General features: G+C 36.9%; 1 protein-coding gene across 1 annotated transcript in view; it reads left to right on the top strand.

Moving 5' to 3' along the window:
* PPP1R2 (protein phosphatase 1 regulatory inhibitor subunit 2) overlaps nt 1-16,510 on the top strand; it is a 35,596-nt gene extending 19,086 nt beyond the window's left edge. Inside the window, exons 2-6 of the mRNA XM_081085332.1 lie at nt 25-132; nt 3,285-3,362; nt 4,211-4,305; nt 9,905-10,072; nt 14,432-16,510. Of these exons, the coding sequence (XP_080941458.1) occupies nt 25-132; nt 3,285-3,362; nt 4,211-4,305; nt 9,905-10,072; nt 14,432-14,478 (496 nt within the window). The 3' untranslated portion in view covers nt 14,479-16,510. The remainder of the gene's footprint in view (nt 1-24; nt 133-3,284; nt 3,363-4,210; nt 4,306-9,904; nt 10,073-14,431) is intronic.
* Nucleotides 16,511-17,189: the final 679 nt, after the last annotated feature.

The raw sequence follows: 17,189 nt of genomic DNA, 5'->3' as shown, positions 1-17,189 counted from the left end.
TTTTTCTTTTTCTTTTAATTTTAGTAAAAAATCCCAGAAGTGGGATGAAATGAACATCCTGGCGACATATCATCCAGCAGACAAAGACTATGGTTTAATGAAAATAGATGAACCAAGCACTCCATACCACCGGTAATGTTTGTAGACATCATTCCTTTTTTGACTTGTTTACATTTTGCATTTGATATGAATTTCTGGATAACAGCTGATTTGAATTTGTTTTTATATTTGTTACTGGAGTGCTAATTAATAATCCAACTGCATATGTTGCATATTTTGTGTAATAATATAACTAATATGTAACTTTAAAATTGGGCTTGTTTGCTTCCAAAATAGAAATCAGGGACTTACTCTCTTTGCAGAAAATAACTTCACAGATGTTAACTATTTTTTAACCCATTCAAAGACAAGTGGTCATTACTACTGTTTGGTGTCCTTATTTTTTACTCACATAATATTGTAGTTTAGATCATTGCATTGTTATTGTTGGCAATTTTGAGTCTTCCAAAATTTTTAAAATCATAGTGTGTGGCAGTGATTAGTATAAAGACAAAAATAATGTGCCAATAAGCATTTTGAGAAGATGGAGTTCTAAATAAGTAGAAATACCTAACGCAGAGCATGCCTTAACTTGTATCGAAAAATAAAGATTTTCAGGACTGAAATATTTTGTCATTGAAGTGTAAGTTCATAAATCCGGAAGTTATTGTTAAAATAGAATTAAGAAATTCTGTTTTAAATCAGTGGATGAAATCTTGGGAAGAAGCAAAGTTGAGATAACTTGATGATAAAAACAGTAAAAAGAATAAACATGATTTTGGCAAGGGTAGAAAGAAATAAGGAAATAGGAAGTACAGATACTGAAATACTAATACTAATAAACTTGAGGGAAAAAATAGACATATTACTTATGAAAAGTTTATATTGTTTTCTCCTAATTACAGATATACTTTAAGACATACCTTAAAACGTTTATTGTACCAGAAGCCAAAGTTGGGGCTTTCTTCCTTTTCAGTAAAAGTAGTAGACTATTTTGTAACTACCAATTTGTACCTCTTAATCCCTTCACTTCTTTCACAGGGATATAAAAGTACAGTATGGGGAATATAGTCAATATGTATGGTGCTAGGTGGGTACTGGAAATTTCAGGGGGAACACTTTGTAAAGTACGATTGTCTAACCACTATGTTGTATACCTAAAACCAATATAAAATAATATTGAAAGTAAACTGTAATTGAAACAGAAAATTAAAATTAAGTAAAAATAAAAGTAGTAGATACCCCTTACTTACTTGTGTTGGAGATACTATCCTGAAAGACTTTAGATCGAACATAATTCAAAAAAATAGCTGTACTCATTATTTTTAGGCTTTATATTTAAAATATAATAAATCTGAATGGTAGATGAGCCACGTCCAGCACGGCCAGTGGTGAACCTGAGGAGGGGCGGTGAAGGATTAAAGAAGACACACAAGAGAATATAGTTCGGACCAGGTAGATCACTGTGCCTGGATGAGGAAACAGTGACACAGCCTGTAAGCTGAAGCTTTATTTTATATTCAGATCACACAAAGCTAAACAGGGGCAAGATGTTTACAATGTTCTTGTGAATTTCAAATCTGCTTCTTTCCTGTTGTTGCCATTCTCTGAACTCTATCAAGCTTTATTTAGGCAGCACTTGCTGCATGTGCAGGCGCACACACATACACACACTCACCCCCACACACACACCCCCCTCCCCTCCTGTAGCCCACATCCCTTAGCTACCTAGGCCTGCAGGGTCGGACTGGTCAAGCTTACAACCATAGCCTTTTAGCTATAATTGTGCTGTGAGGGCTTTGCCCTCCAAGCTGGGACTTGTATGTGGCTTTGCCACAAGTCAGTCTGAGGCTTGATCCAGTCCCAATTCTGCAGCTGCTGTCCACAGGTAGATATGCTTTTTTCCCCCCTCTCTCTCTCTCTACCTTACCCATATTCTTCCTCTGAGAGTCTCTAAAGTTATTTGGTCCCTAAATGATTGAGGCTGTGTGTATGTACAAATGTATGTGCTTAGGTTTTCTCGATGTGGTGCTCAGTTTTACCAGCTCTTTTTTTCTTAAAGAGCTTTTTTTTTTTTCTTTAAGATGCTTTTTATAGCCCTAGCCATTGTTGCTCAGTGATGAGTGTTGGCCCACACATATCAAAGGATTTCGGGTTCAATCCCCAGTCGAGGGCCTGTTCCTGGGTTGCAGGTTCGATCCCTGGCCCCATTCAGGCACATGCAGGAGGCAACCGATACATGTGTCTCACATCAGTGTTTCTTTCTCCCCCCCTCCCCATATACTCTCTCTGAAAAGCAATGGAAAAATATCCTCAGGTGAGGAATAAAAATAAAAAAGGTAAATTTATAGTTGTTTGTATGGAAAATAAGACAATAAATAATAATACAAGAATAAACCGTTTCGTGTACTCTAAACCTACTTTTGCTCCACTGTGTGTGTGTGTATACATATACACAAACATATAATTCATCTGTAAATTTTATAACAAAGCCTAGATTTTTTATAAAAGAGTTCTACAAATTGATAGATGATTCTGTCCTCTGCTTAATGTAAATGAGTTTATTTCAACTTCACTTGGAAAAAGAGCATCATTTAAACCATAGCACTTATTTAACTTGCCTCCTTAACAAACCAGGAAAGGTATAAGTCATATAGATATGTAGATATGTAGGTATATATTTATATCTCTCTATATGTAGCTAAATTCTGTTTTATATACTTTCAGTGGCTTGAAAATTAAAGATGCCCATTTTTGCAATTAACTGGGGAGCAAATACTTCATTAGAGGGTAGATCTAGAATGCTAAATAGCGTTTAAAACTTCCTGAATGAGGTCTTTAGGGTCCAATTTTGTTATTTTACCTAACCTTATGTCTGTGTAGATCCCTTTGTCTCATCTTCAGGTTATGTAACAGTACCTATTGTAAAATAGACAGTGAGGTGGTTTTGTTTGTTTGTTTGTTTTTGCATTATTTGTTCCCCCACCCCCACTGGATGGAATAATCGAAGTATTTTTTTCAGATGGTTTGAATTTTCAATATTTATCTTCATGGTTGCAGTAGTGTTGTTTTTTAATCATTTACTTTTAAATATTTGCATTGAAACTAAAATTAAACTTCAGAGATGACAACAGAGCTATAAATGTCTTGATATTTTAAGTAAGTCAATTGGATTATATTTACCTTGTTTTTCTGCTTGAAAAATTATAATTCCATTATTAATTATAATCTGCTTGTTGTCCTAGTATGATAGGTGATGATGAAGATGCATTGAGTGATTCAGAAACCACTGAAGCCCTGACCCCAGATACATTAGCTAAGAAGTAAGTACTGTTGACTATAAAGCATTTTCACTTATGCTGGTTTTTTAAAAAATATATTTTTTATTGATTTCAGAGGGGAAGGGGGGGAGAGAGAGAGAGGAGAGAGAGAGAGAGAAAAGAAAGAGAGAGGGGGAAGAGAGAGAGAGAGAGAGAGAGAGAGAGAGAGAGAGAGAGAGAGAGAAAGAGAGAGAGAGAGAGAAACATCCATGATGAGAGAGAATCATGGATTGGCTGCCTCCTGCAAGCCCCCCACCCAGGACCGAGCCCACAACCCGGCATGTGCCCTTGACCGGAATCAAACCTGGGACCCTTCAGTTTGCAGGCCAATGCTCTATCCACTGAGCCAAACCAGCCAGGGCACTTATGCTGTTTTTAATTGTGCAGCGTTAAAGGCATTTTACTTGTACAAGTGTAAATAAAAAGCATGTGCTAAGTATATCTGGATTTTTCATAACTTTTATAGTCTTGTTTCTAGATTAAAATCAAGGTATGCAGGTGACAAAGATTAGAGTACCAGAGCCTAATACACTGATTGTGGTTTTTTGTTTTGTTTTTTTAATATTGCTGCCTCCTGAGTTTTAAAGATAAATGTGAGGAAGGCAAAAATAATTGCATTTCTAAACAAAAGCTCTATTTCTTTGCTGTTCATTGATTTCTCACCCTCCAGTCTTCTTGTTGCGTATTGGTTTCTACACCCATCTCACTCTCTTGCTTTTTATTTTCCTCATCAAGTTATAGCTAGTATATTAATGAGCTTTAGATGTTTTAATGGTACTCAAAAGTTAAACAAGTCACTGAGTTAATATAAGAATATGAGAGTGTTGATTTCTTTGCAAATGATTGTTTAGATTAGCTGCTGCTGAAGGCTCGGAGTCAAAGTATCAGGTTCATGTACAAGAAAGCAGTGAAGATGAAGACAGTGACCTCTCACCTGAAGAACAAGGTAGTTTTATTTCCTGTTCTGCTTTCAGCATTATGCCAATAATTTTTGCTTAAAATAAACCCATTATTTGGAAGATTGTAAAATGGTTTTCCTTTTTGAAAAGTGGATGAGAGAGATTGGGAGCAACATTTTTAAATTCAAATTCTACTTATGTGTGTTTATTGTATTGACAGTCGTTTCCACCTCGATATCAAGAATTTGGGAAAATAGTACCATCTTTAAAGTAATTATTGATGTTCCTCTGTACTTCTTTAGTGCCTGGCATAGAGTAGATGCTCAGTAAATATTTATTAGATTAACGCTTTTAGAGTCATTGAGTGTTTGGTTTTAAAGTGAATAGAAATAAAAGCTAATTTCCCAGTTGTTTGTGCTTTTTCTGTTTCAAGGCAGAAAAACCTTAATAATTCCAGATAGTCAGGCATAGTAAGAAGGTTTTTATTAGGTTCCATCATACAAAGAATGATAGTGTCATAGGAAAGAAGATAAAGATAACCTCTCAACAAGGATGGAAAAGGCCTTTGTGGCCCATATAGCACATATACAGTAAGGCATTGCTATCTACTCATTATTTCTGTTTTTGCAGTAACAGTGGTTATGTATGGAGGTTTGGAGAGAAGGAAGATATTTCACCTTGCTTTTTATACCTTTTGAATTGTATGAATGTAGAATCGTTTTAAGAATTAAAAATTGTTTATATAATTTATTTTAAACTGTTTTTAAAAGGAAAAAACCATAAGCCTATGTGTAGGAAAAAAAGATGCAAGAAACACCCTCATATCCTCAGAAAAAGAAAAAAAAGAGAGTAGTAGTGTACTTAGAGCTTTGAAATGTAGAGACTACATATTGTAAAAGAAGTTCAGAATCTTTGTCATAGGCAGCTGCTAAGGTATAATTTGTTATTCCTTCCTCACATCCTTAGAATATAGCTTATTCAATGAAATTATGATAGTCTGAGCCTAATTGTCATAGCATAATCTCAAGTTGTATTATATTTTTGTATCCACAGTGACTTCCTGACTTCTATTTTCCCAACATATACCCCAAAAGGCCCTTAAAAGGGTTTCAGATAGAAATTCTGTATGTTGTTTTTTTCATTATTCTCTAAAAACATGATCTATTGAGAACAGGGAATTTATTATTAACCTATATTGACAATTTTCATTAAGGGTTTTTTCCTTAAATTGTACTTCTGGGAATTAGCCAGCAGGGGGAACTGTTGAGTAGTTGGCAATTTCACATGTTCAGTTTCCACTAGTAGAGTTACTGATGCATATATACGTATGTGCATGTTTATTACTTATAAACAAATTACATGTATTATAAAAAGCCTTGTTTATTGACGGAATTTTTTGAAAAAAATTGTCTTGTAACTGATAGCATAACAATTAAGATACTGGCTATGGAGTCAAGACAGATCTAAGTTTGTACTTCAGATATGTCATTTGTCTAATTCGCTTAATTTCTCTGAGTCTTCATTTCCTCATTTCTAAATCGGGAGCTTTAGAAATATTGAGAGCCATTGGTATTAAATTACATAAATTTAAAGCACTTAGCACTGCTTCTTGGCATATTATATATAAGTGCTCAGTAAATATTAACTTTTAAGAACTTAAAATAATTGGTATATTCTCCATTATATTAGTTTGTAGGATAGTAAAAGAAAATATAAAAAAAAGAATAATTCACTTGTCTAATCCATGTGGTTAGTTCATTATTATTACATCTGGGCCTGAAACCAGAATGCCCTTGTACTCTGCATTATGTTACTCTGCCATACAAGGATTGTAGATAAAATGAAAATATTCAAAGAAGACTAAGACCATTTGTATATTAGCAGCTTTCTGTGAAGTGAATAGAAATTTATTAAATTATGTAATAAATTTTGAGTATTCCAAAACTAGAATCCTATCTAATAAAAGAGAAACATGGTAATTAGCGTACGACTGCTACCCTTCCCGTTGGCTAATCAGGGCGATATGCAAATTAACTGCCAGCCAAGATGGCGGCCAGCAGCCAGGCAGCTGGAAGCGAACATGAGGCTTGCTTGCTTCAGTGACGGAGGACTCCAGCATTCCCCGCCTGCCGCTGTCAGCCTCTGAGCTGCAACTCTAAGCAACTATGTTACAAATATAGAAGCTAAACAAAACCCCAGAAACCTGCTTTAGTCACCGGGCTTCAGCCAGCAGGATCGCAACATTGTTTCAAATACAGAAGGTAAACAAAGGCCATAAACCTGCTTTCAGTAGCGGAGGCTTAAGAGCTGGAGCCTCAGAGCTAAAGCTGGCCCAAAGTAAAAAAAAAAAGAAAAAAGAAAAAAAGGAGCGGTTGGGAGCTTCAGTCACCCGCCAGCCTGAAAAAAGCCCTCAGCCCCTCACCCAGACTGGCCAGGCACCCCAGTGGGGACCCCCACCCTGATCCAGGACACCCTTCAGGGCAAACCAGCCCGTCCCCACTCGTGCACCAGGCCTCTATCCTATATAGTAAAAGGGTAATATGCCTCCCAGCACTGGGATCAGCGGAGCCGCGAAGCCTCCCGGCACCGGGATCAGCGTGACAAGGGCCAGCACCCAAACCCCCTGATCGCCCTGCAGCTCTGTGTGTGACGGGGCAAAGCCACAACCTCCCTATCCGCCCTGCTCTGTTCGTGACAGGGGAAGGCGCCCCAACCCCCTGATCAGCCCTGCTCTGTGCCTGATAGGGGGGAGCTCCCCAATCCCCTGATTGCTCTGCGGCTCTGTGTGTGACAGGATGTGGCGCCCCAACCCCCTGATCGGCCCTGCTCTGTGGGTGTTAGAGGGCGACGCCTCAACTGCCCCCCACGGGCCCTGCTCTGTGTGTGACGGGGTAGAGCCATAACCTCCCCATCAGCCCAGCCCTGAGTGTGACAGGGTGTGGCGCCCCAACCCCCTGATCTGCCCTGCTCTGTGTGTGACAGGGGGCGGTGCCCCAACTCCCCTATCGGCCCTACTCTGTGAGTGACAGGGGGGAGCTTCCCAACCCCCTGATGGGCCCTGCTCTGTGCGTGATGGGGGAGCTCCCCAAACCCCTGATCGACCCTGCTCTGTGTGTGACAGGGTACAGAGCCCCAACCCCCGTGATGGGCCCTGCTCTGTGTGTGACAGGGGGTGGTGCCGCAACCTGCCCATCGACCCTGCCTTGAGTGTGACAGGGGGCGGTGCCCCAACCCCCCAATCAGCCCTACCCTGAGCGTGACTGAGGGTGGCATCACAACCTCCCGATCCGCCCTGCTCTGTGCATGACAGGGGCGGCACCCCAACTCCCCAATCAGCCCTGCTCTGAGCCCGACCAGGGCCTGCACCTAGGGATTGGGCCTGCCCTCTGCCACCCGGGAGCAGGCCTAAGCCAGCAGGTCGTTATCTCCGGAGGGGTCCCAGACTGCGAGAGGGCACAAGCCGGGCTGAGGGACCCCCCCCTCCCCCCCGAGTGCACAAATTTTTGTGCACCGGGCCTCTAGTATATCTATAACAAGCAAAACCAAGTTTATTATCTCTTAAAATTAAAAAGAAATAATTTTCTTAGGCTATAAATATAATTCACCAAAAAAAAAAATATATACTATTATATCAACTCGTAGGAATAAGGAACTACAAATTAAAAGTGCCATGGTACCTTTCTTTCCTTTCAGATCAACACGGATTAAAAAGAAAGTATCTCTTTTGGTGTGAATGTGGAGAAATAGGTTACTCATATTACTATTGGTAGGCATGGAAAATGAAAACTAAAAACAAAACATCTTTTGATCTAGTAATTCAGTTTCCCAGTGTTTAATGTTTTTTAAACATATTTAATGAAATCCCATTTAATATACATGTGTACATAAAATTACAAAAATAAAAAGTGCACAAGAGTATTCCCCTTTACTATATGTGATGTGTCAGTTTTTTCTGTTCTTCTTTTTTTCTTTAAATGCTAATTGTGACTCAATAGTCATGAAGCACGGTTTGAAACCACACTAATATTACAAAGATAATAGAACAAATACACAAAAATGTATGTATATTACATAGTAAAAAACATTGAAAATATAAAGGGGGAAATCAGGAATCTGTGATACAGGGGATAAAATTGTTTCTCATACTTTATAATCATTTTTAAATTATGTAAACCTGCTCTGTACGTGGCAGAATTTTACTATGCTTCTCATGAAATTGTGTTACTTTGTAATGAGAAAAAGTGTTATCTTTTTAGTAAATTTATATGGTATTGGAGGCAATTAGAATGTTTTATTTTTTTATATTGCTTTGTACTACATCATCTGAATACTTTAAAGGCATAACTAAAAATTTAGTCATGAGAACTTGGTCTCTTTTAATGGTCTTTTTTTTTTAATCTTAATTTCAATCCTCTTTACAATATGGTACTCTGAAAGAGTAAAACAAATCACAAAGGAATCTATAAGCACAGAAGAAGAAAGATACTTGGCAAGATCTTTATGGAATGCTGAAATGGATGTTGGTCTCAGAACTTTCCTGAAAGTGATTGATGAGTGGTGATATGAATTATAAATGCCTGTAAAACATAAGTATACATAATGATAAAAACTTGGATTTAGAGGACATTGAGGAAGTACTTTGAATAGCTGTATTCTGAGAGATTTCTATTTCTTTATGCCTTTTTGGCATTAAAATATTTTTATGAATGCCATAATAAAACTATGGTGAATGAGTTTGAATGCTCTCTTGTTTGACAAAATAAATAGTTGGCAATTTTATATCAACCCCCTTTTTTGTTTTTTTAATTTACAGGTCTAAGAAATTTTAAAATCTTAGACTTATTTCTTCATAAACAGTTGATCTTTAAAATGCTGTCTATTAATTATGATCAGCTATGTTTATTTGTTGCTTGTTTAATGTTTCTATGGTGAATATAAATAAAAGAATAGTCCATAATTACTTCACTATAATAACTGTAATAATAGGTTTTTCGTAAAAGTACTCTGGGGATGAGGTTGCGTTTTTAGCCAGTATTTTTTTAAATCCTAGTAATTTCTTAATGAATAGTAAGAATTTCTTAAACTTTTTCTTAATTATAAAAACTTGAAAATATTAAAATTATTCCATAGTTTCTTGGCCCAGAATTAGCCACTGTTACTTACTGAGTCTTATTTTCTCTCCATATGTATGCATGCACATACATGCAGGCTTTGTATATAATACTTCTACATAGTATTCATCAGTTTCTGCTCAGACTGTCAGTACGCACACACACAGTATTATAGTTTGCTTTTTTCTCCTATTCAACTCTTTCTGGAAAGTTTTTCAATATCTTTAAATTTTCTTCACAAATAGAGCTACTCAATGGCTTTATTCTTGTATTCCAATTAAGATATTCCTGAACCATCTAAAGCAGAAATTGACAAACTTTTTCTTTAGAGGCAAGAAAGTAAATACTTCTGGTTTTATATGCCATATTGTTCTATTGCAGCTACTCAGCTCTGCCTTTGAGCACAAAAGCAACCTTAAACATTACAAAAACAAACGAGCATCACTATGTTCCAGCAGTACCAACAGATATAGGCTGTAAAGTTTGCCAGTCCTTGAGCTAAAGACTTCCTAAGTCTATTTTTTGTATTTTATAGAAAAAAAGCGACAGTTTGAAATGAAAAGGAAGCTTCACTACAATGAAGGACTGAATATGAAATTAGCTAGGCAATTAATTTCAAAAGATCTACATGAAGATGATGAAGATGAAGAAATGTTAGAGAATGCAACTGGAGAAAGTATGAGCATGGAAGAATCAAATCAAGGTTAGGTGTTTAAGAAATATTCCTGAGACTCTTGTAATCCTTTGTGCCTAATAGACTTTATTTTGCTTTAAACTTAAAGAACCTCAGAATATTTTGCTGGCATTCAATTATGCCAAAAGTTTCTAAAATTTAAACACCTGTGGCCAATCTCAAAATAATAAAGTTTTTTATGCCAAGAGTTGATTTAAGACCATATTTTATATTATATATTAATGTGTTTTGGTTTACTTGATTTTAAGCAATGATGTTTGTCTTCATATTAAGCTGTATTTTGTTTTTAATGTTTTAGATCCTGTTTGATATTTCATAATCTAAATTAAGGTTTAAACTTTAGAAGAAATGTTTTTAATATGGAAGATTTGTTTTAATATCCCTTTGGGTACAAATTGTATGATATGTTTTCAGTGTTGATTCTTTTGACTCTTGGATTGACAGGTTATTTGGCTAATTGGTTTTTTATAAATCCTCACCTGAGGATATTTTTTCCATTGGTTTTTTTAGAGAGAGTGGAAGGGGGCAGAGGGAGAGAGAGAAACATCATGTGTCTCTCGATTGGTTGCCCCTTGCACATGCTCTGAACTGGGGCCGGTAATGGAACCTACAATCCAGGTACATGCCCTTGACCAGGAATTGAACCCTTGACCCTTCAGTGCTCAGGCTGACTAACCATTGAGCAACACAGACCAGGGCTTGTTTTGTTTTTTTAAGTATCAGACAGTCTGCCCCTGCAGCCTACCAACTCTTGATCAGTCATAGGAAATAGATTTTATTTATTTATTTTTAACAAGCTGTTATTTTGGTATTCCATGAAGGTGAATCTTCTACACCACTAATACAGATGTTGTGCCTGTTTTACCTACTCTTTGTAGTTGCAAACATGCTTTTCAGTCGAGATGTAACTTTATTTGTTATGCTTTGGATGGCTAAGTCTTAGGAAAGTAAATTATTATATTGTTTTGGTGAGCATGTGTGAAATATCAGTATTCTGTGATAGAATCTGATAACTCTCATTATAATAAAAATACTATTACAGTATTTTTTGATATTCCATATTAGGCTTTATTTAGCCTTTTGTATAGTTTGTTTTCTGTTTCGTTTTTTAATTTTTATTTATTGATGTTAGAGAAAGAGAGGAATGGAGAGAGACGGAGAAAAAAAACACATTAATTTGTTGTCTCACTTATTTTTGTATTCACTGATTGATTCCTGACCTGGGATCAAACCTGAAACCTTGGCATATCAGGATGGCACCCTAACCAACTGAGCTATTCAGCCAGGGTGATACAGTTTACTTTATTCAGTATTTCATTTCCATTGTATACACTATAACCTGTTTAGCTTATATTTAACTTGAACAGACTTTATTTTGAATAATTGTTATATGCCTTTTCTAGAATTTTTGTTTTGTTTTGTTTTTATTTTTTTTGAATTAAATCTTTATTCAGATTATTACATTTGTTCCTCTTTTTTCCCCCCATAACTCCCCTCCTCCCAGTTCCCGCCCCACCCTCCGCCCTCACTCCCCACCCACTGTCCTCATCCATAGGTGCACGATTTTTGTCCAGTCTCTTCCCGCATCTCCCACACCCCTTTCCCCCGCCCCCCAAGAATAGTGAGTCCATTCCCTTTCTATGTCCCTGATTCTATTATGATCACCAGATTATTTATTCACTTGATTCTTAGATTCACTTGTTGATAGATGCATGTTTGTTGTTCATAATTTGTATCTTTACCTTTTTCTTCTTCTTCCTCTTCTTAAAGGATACCTTTCAGCATTTCATATAATACTGGTTTGGTGGTGATGAACTCCTTTAGCTTTTCCTTATCTGTGAAGCTCTTTATCTTACCTTCAGTTCTGAAAGATAGCTTTGCTGGATAAAGTAATCTTGGTTGTAGGTTCTTGGTATTCATCACTTTGAATATTTCTTGCCATTCCCTCCTGGCCTGCAAAGTTTCTGTTGAGAAATCAGCTGACAGTCGTATGGGTATTACCTTGTAGGTAACTGAGTTTCTTTCTCTTGCTGCTTTTAAGATTCTCTCTTTATCTTTTGCTCTTGGCATTTTAATTATGATGTGTCTTGGTGTGGTCCTCTTTAGATTCCTTTTGTTTGGGGTTCTCTGTGCTTCCTGGATCTGTAAGTCTATTTCTTTCACCAGGTGGGGGAAGTTTTCTGTCATTATTTCTTCAAATATGTTTTCAATATCTTGCTCTCTCTCATCTTCTGGCATCCCTATAATTCTGATGTTGGTACGCTTGAAGCTGTCCCAGAGGCTCCTTACACTATCTTCGTATTTTCGGATTCTTTTTTCATTTTGTTTTCCGGTTAGGTGTTTTTTGCTTCTTCGCATTTCAAATCTTTGACTTGATTCTTGAGCTCCTCTGGTCTGCTGTTGGGAGTCTGTATAGTATTCGTTATTTCAGTCAGTGTATGCTTAATTTCTAGTTGGTTCTTTATCATAACATCGAGGGTCTCATTAGATTTCTTGAGGATCTCACTACATTTATCAGCGGCTTCTAGACAGTTCTTAAGAGACCTTAAAAGTGTGGTTCTGAACTCAATATCCTCCATTGACAGTTTTGTCCTGTTTCTTTGTCTCCGCATTTTTTATGCTTTCTTGGTGCACCCCCTAGTGGTCTTTGTGTGCAGTCTTGTTGTAGTTAAGCCTTGATTGTTGTCGGCAATACCGGGGGTGATTTGACCTCCAGGCTAACTGGCTATGAGAGTCTGCTGTGTCTGCAGTGGGAGAGCTTCTGTGCTGGATCTCTAGGGCGGTGCTAATCTAGCATTTGCCTGAGGCTATCCGGCAAATGGCTCTGTGCAGGGTTTGGGCGGGGCAGGTCCCCGGGGGTCTACAGGGCGGGCCGGAGCGAGCAGTTATGGCTGCTCTCAGTTCCGTCCCTAGGGGCTCTGCCTCTCAGAGTCCCAGCAACCGCTGCAAACCTCGGAGAGAAAGCTGCCTTCGAGTTCCGACTGAAGCCAGACAGTCCCGCTTCTCCCGTTTGAGTCTGGGTCCCTAGAGACTCGCCCGGATCTGGAGCTCAGAGTCTGAAACTCCCTCCCGATTGAAAACAACAACCGTGCCCTCCGCCTCCAGCCCGCTCCACGTGCACTCCACACTTTAGTACTTCACTTCAGCACTGCGCCTCCTCTTAGTCTGGGTATGATACTCTCTTTCCTCCTAGTTGTAGAATTTCCACTCAGCCAGCCTTCCTGTGGTTCTGGATGATGTCCGTTCCGTCTTTTAGTTGTTTTTTGAAGTGGTTGTTCGAGGCAGCAATCTCCGGCGTTAACCTATGCCGCCATCTTGGTTTTCTCCTTTTTTAGAATTTATTACCCATTTTTAGTTGGCCTTTCTCCTAATTGCTCTTTGTTTCCCATTTACCACCTATATCGTAGTGATTTATTTTGATGTAAAAATGAATGTTTCTTTGGTTATGAGTTTTCATCAGTTTCTGCTCAGACTTTCAACATCAATTCTTAGTAACTCTGGTCAAACACTGTAAATACCTTATTTGCCTTTGGGAATTTGCACCAGCAACACTGTGCCAAAGGTTAGAGGGATTTCTTTTTTTAAACCACAGCTTTTGAAAATAGCTCTTTTTGTCTTTCTATTTGTAAGATATTAGATTTCACACATATAGTACATAAGTATATTTTATCATTTAAAGATAATGATTAAAATTTGTATTAGCACAGTGCTTGATTTTTCTTCAGTGGAGATGAAGTACTACTTACATAGGAATATATTCTATCTAGCTTCATAAAGTATACAAAGATAGAAAAGACTATAAAATAAAACAGGGAAGAAAGTTCGTTATCCTCTACCCTTTTGGTTTAAAAAATAATCTTACCAGCTTTTAAAATCTCCAGGTTTTATAGAACCCATTACTTTTTTAGCGTTATTCTTCTCCCCTGACCTCTGTTTTGTTGTTTTTATTTTTTTTTAAAGTAGCATATGTAGAATCTGAAGAAATATTTTATAAAATATATAAATTTTATATATTTAAATATTTTATAATTTTGATAACATAAATGCCATCTTTTTATAGCATTGGGTATTTGAGTTGTAATTAACTCAGCTATCCACCTGTGATTTACTCACAGAAATGTGAGTCTGAAACGTTTTTGTCTTGTCACCAAGTTGACACTCCAGTTCTGCTCTTTAGAATATTTAGGGGTATGCAGATTCTTTATATCAGACTATTTTACCTACGTGAAATATACCATATTTGTTCTTTAGATCTTTTTATTTGTTAATCATCAATGGTGGTGGAAGGGAACTTTAGCTCAGGGAGTTCCAACGTTGAGACTATACAATAAACAAATTATGTTGATTGTTTCTCTTTTATCTTTGCAGGATCTACTACAAGTGACCAACTGCAAAACAAATCACAGAGTTCATAGAAGAGATTTGTTCAACACTCATTGTTGATACAGACCCTGTTGCTATACTTTACTGCTCTTGTTCTCTACAATTCATGACTTAAGTACCAAAATGCATACCAATGTTGCCAAGAATTAAATAACTTTAGAGACTAATTAGACTTGAAAATGCCTAATTGATATATATATATATATATATACATATTCTTGTGCCTAGTACTTCACCACAAATACAGCATATCATCAGTCCAAAACTGCATTACTTTTTTAAGAACACTGGTTAATTTGTATAAGATATTACATAGCTTTTTATGCTTTAGAGGTTAAATAATATCTTGGGAAGGGGGAGGGGATTTAATTTATTTTCTTCACTTCTAGATGTGATAGCTCGTATAAAATTTAAGTCAAAATCCAATTGGAACAACAGATTATATAGGCTGATAAATATTCAATCTGAAAAGTATTTTAACACATTTCAACTTGATTTTTCTCTTTAAATAAAAAAGATTACAAGAATTACTATTGCATTTTCTGGCCTACTACCTTTAAAATTCCTTTTGAGTTTGTTTATGTTTTCAGGGAAAGGATTAAACTTTTTCCTCACCAAAACTAGCTTTATTCACAAATAAATTATCAGGTTAAACTTGCACTAATGTCTGCTCTTTTTTTGTACACTTGATTGGCAGACTTCAGATCAGTTTTTTCAAACAAATATAATTCTAATATAGTTTTAGCATTCCCTTTATATGTCTGTCCTAACCACCTGCCTTTGTTTCATACTCCTTTCCACATATATGCACACAATGACCCTTTACCTTTATAGAGAACTGAAGGCCTGGTATACAGATTCGTGCACCAGTGGGGTCCCTCGGCCTGCCTACAGGGATTGGGCCAAAACTGGCATTTCAACATCCCCCGAAGGGTCCCAGATTGCGAGAGGGCGCAGCAGTGCACGAATCCATGCACCAGGCCTCTAGTATGCATATAAGATCTTCGGTTAATCTCTTTCCGCCCTCCCCACTGCCCCTTCCCCTCTGAGATTTATTAGTCTCTTCCATGTGTCTACACCTGTGTGTTGAGCATCTGCCCCCTGATGGTCTGTGCGTCATAGCAACCGGTCGACCAGTCGCCTAGGCTTTTATATATATAGATCACAAAGATTGCTGTAACATTAGGAACTCTTCCTTCTCTCACATATTCTGTCATTTGTTGTAGCAATGAAAATCTTATTTTGACTATCAATGCCTATTTTTTTTTCTTCTAATATGTGGAGAAAACGGATTTAATAGCAGCAGTACTATAGACAAGAAATACAATTCAACTGCAGAATTTCTACACCGCTCTGATTTACAGCCTGCTAATTAATTTGCTATTACTAGTTTATTGTTTGACTTAAGTAGACCTTAGGAAACAACTGAGGTTTTTTTTTTGTTGTTTTTTTTTTGCATGATGAGAGAATGGTGTGTAACTAGTGGTATGAAGTTAGTTCCTAAATGTATAGACAAGTAATATGAACACTTTTTAATTTAAAACTTTACTCTCTGCTTTAAGGGAATATGATAATGTATACTATGACAAATGTATTTTATTCTTCTAACACGGTAAGATTGATATTTTTACCCCCTGAAATGAAGTGCAGTTCCTGTGTTTCTTGGTTTAATGATAGTTTCATTTTTAGTCAATTATTTGTATCTTAGTTTTTTGTTAGTGCCCAAAGAATCCATTATATGAACAGACTTTTAAATAATTTCTGTATATTGTACATATGAAATGGCTTTTATTGAACAGCTTATCTTCCACTTACAAGTTTATGGAAATATCAATATGTCAAATAAAAAGTGGGAGAGCCCTGGCCAGTGTGGTCAGTTGGCTGAGCGTCATCCAAAAGGTCACCTGGTTTGATTCCCAGTCAGGGCACATACCTAGGTTACAGGTTCGATCTCTGGTCAGGGTGCTTATGGGAGGCAACTGATGAATGTTTCTCACATTAATGTTTCTCTCCCTCCCTCTCTAAAAGATCAATAAAAACATTTTTTAAAAAGTGGGAACATTATTTGCTGTTAGAAGAATGTTTTTGTTATTTTGAATGTCTTTCTAAAATGGAATCCAATCAAAGCACTTCTGAACTACAGATACAGTATTCTAACTGTAACATGTTAGCTAATAGCACCAAACTATCTTGAAACTTCAGTCATAGGCAAACTCTCATTTCTCGTTTTTAAGAAATGCAGAACCCTAGCTGGTTTGGCTCAGTGGATAGAGCGTCAGCCTTGGACTGAGGGTCCCAGGTTTGATTCCAGTCAAGGACACATGCCTGGGTTGCAGGCTCAATCCCCATGCAGGGGGCATGCAGGTGGCAGCTGATCAATGATTCTCATTATTGATGCTTCCATGCCTCTCCTCCCTTCCTCTGAAATCAATAAAAAAAATATTTTAAAATAAGAAATGTAGATAGTTATCTCAGGAAAATAAAACATGGCAAATAGCATGCCCAGTAGGATTTTAGAAGTCGAATGTAACTAAGTAAAACTGTTTTTATCAAATCATGAGTTTCTAATTAACATGGTATTGGACTATATAAAAAAATGAACCTTTATGATTCAAGTTATATTTTCTCTTTGGAAAAAGTTATCAATGTTCAGTTCTAGCCAAGGTAGATTTTACATTCAACTTTTTGATCAATATTACGTCCTCTGCTTAACTTGTGGTGTCATCATTTCTACTCATTCATT

This window comes from Myotis nattereri (genome assembly GCF_964212035.1).
Source record: "Myotis nattereri genome assembly, chromosome: 3".
NCBI lineage: Eukaryota > Metazoa > Chordata > Mammalia > Chiroptera > Vespertilionidae > Myotis > Myotis nattereri.
Note: the sequence above shows the minus strand (reverse complement) of the source record. Positions and strands in the feature narration are given on the sequence as shown.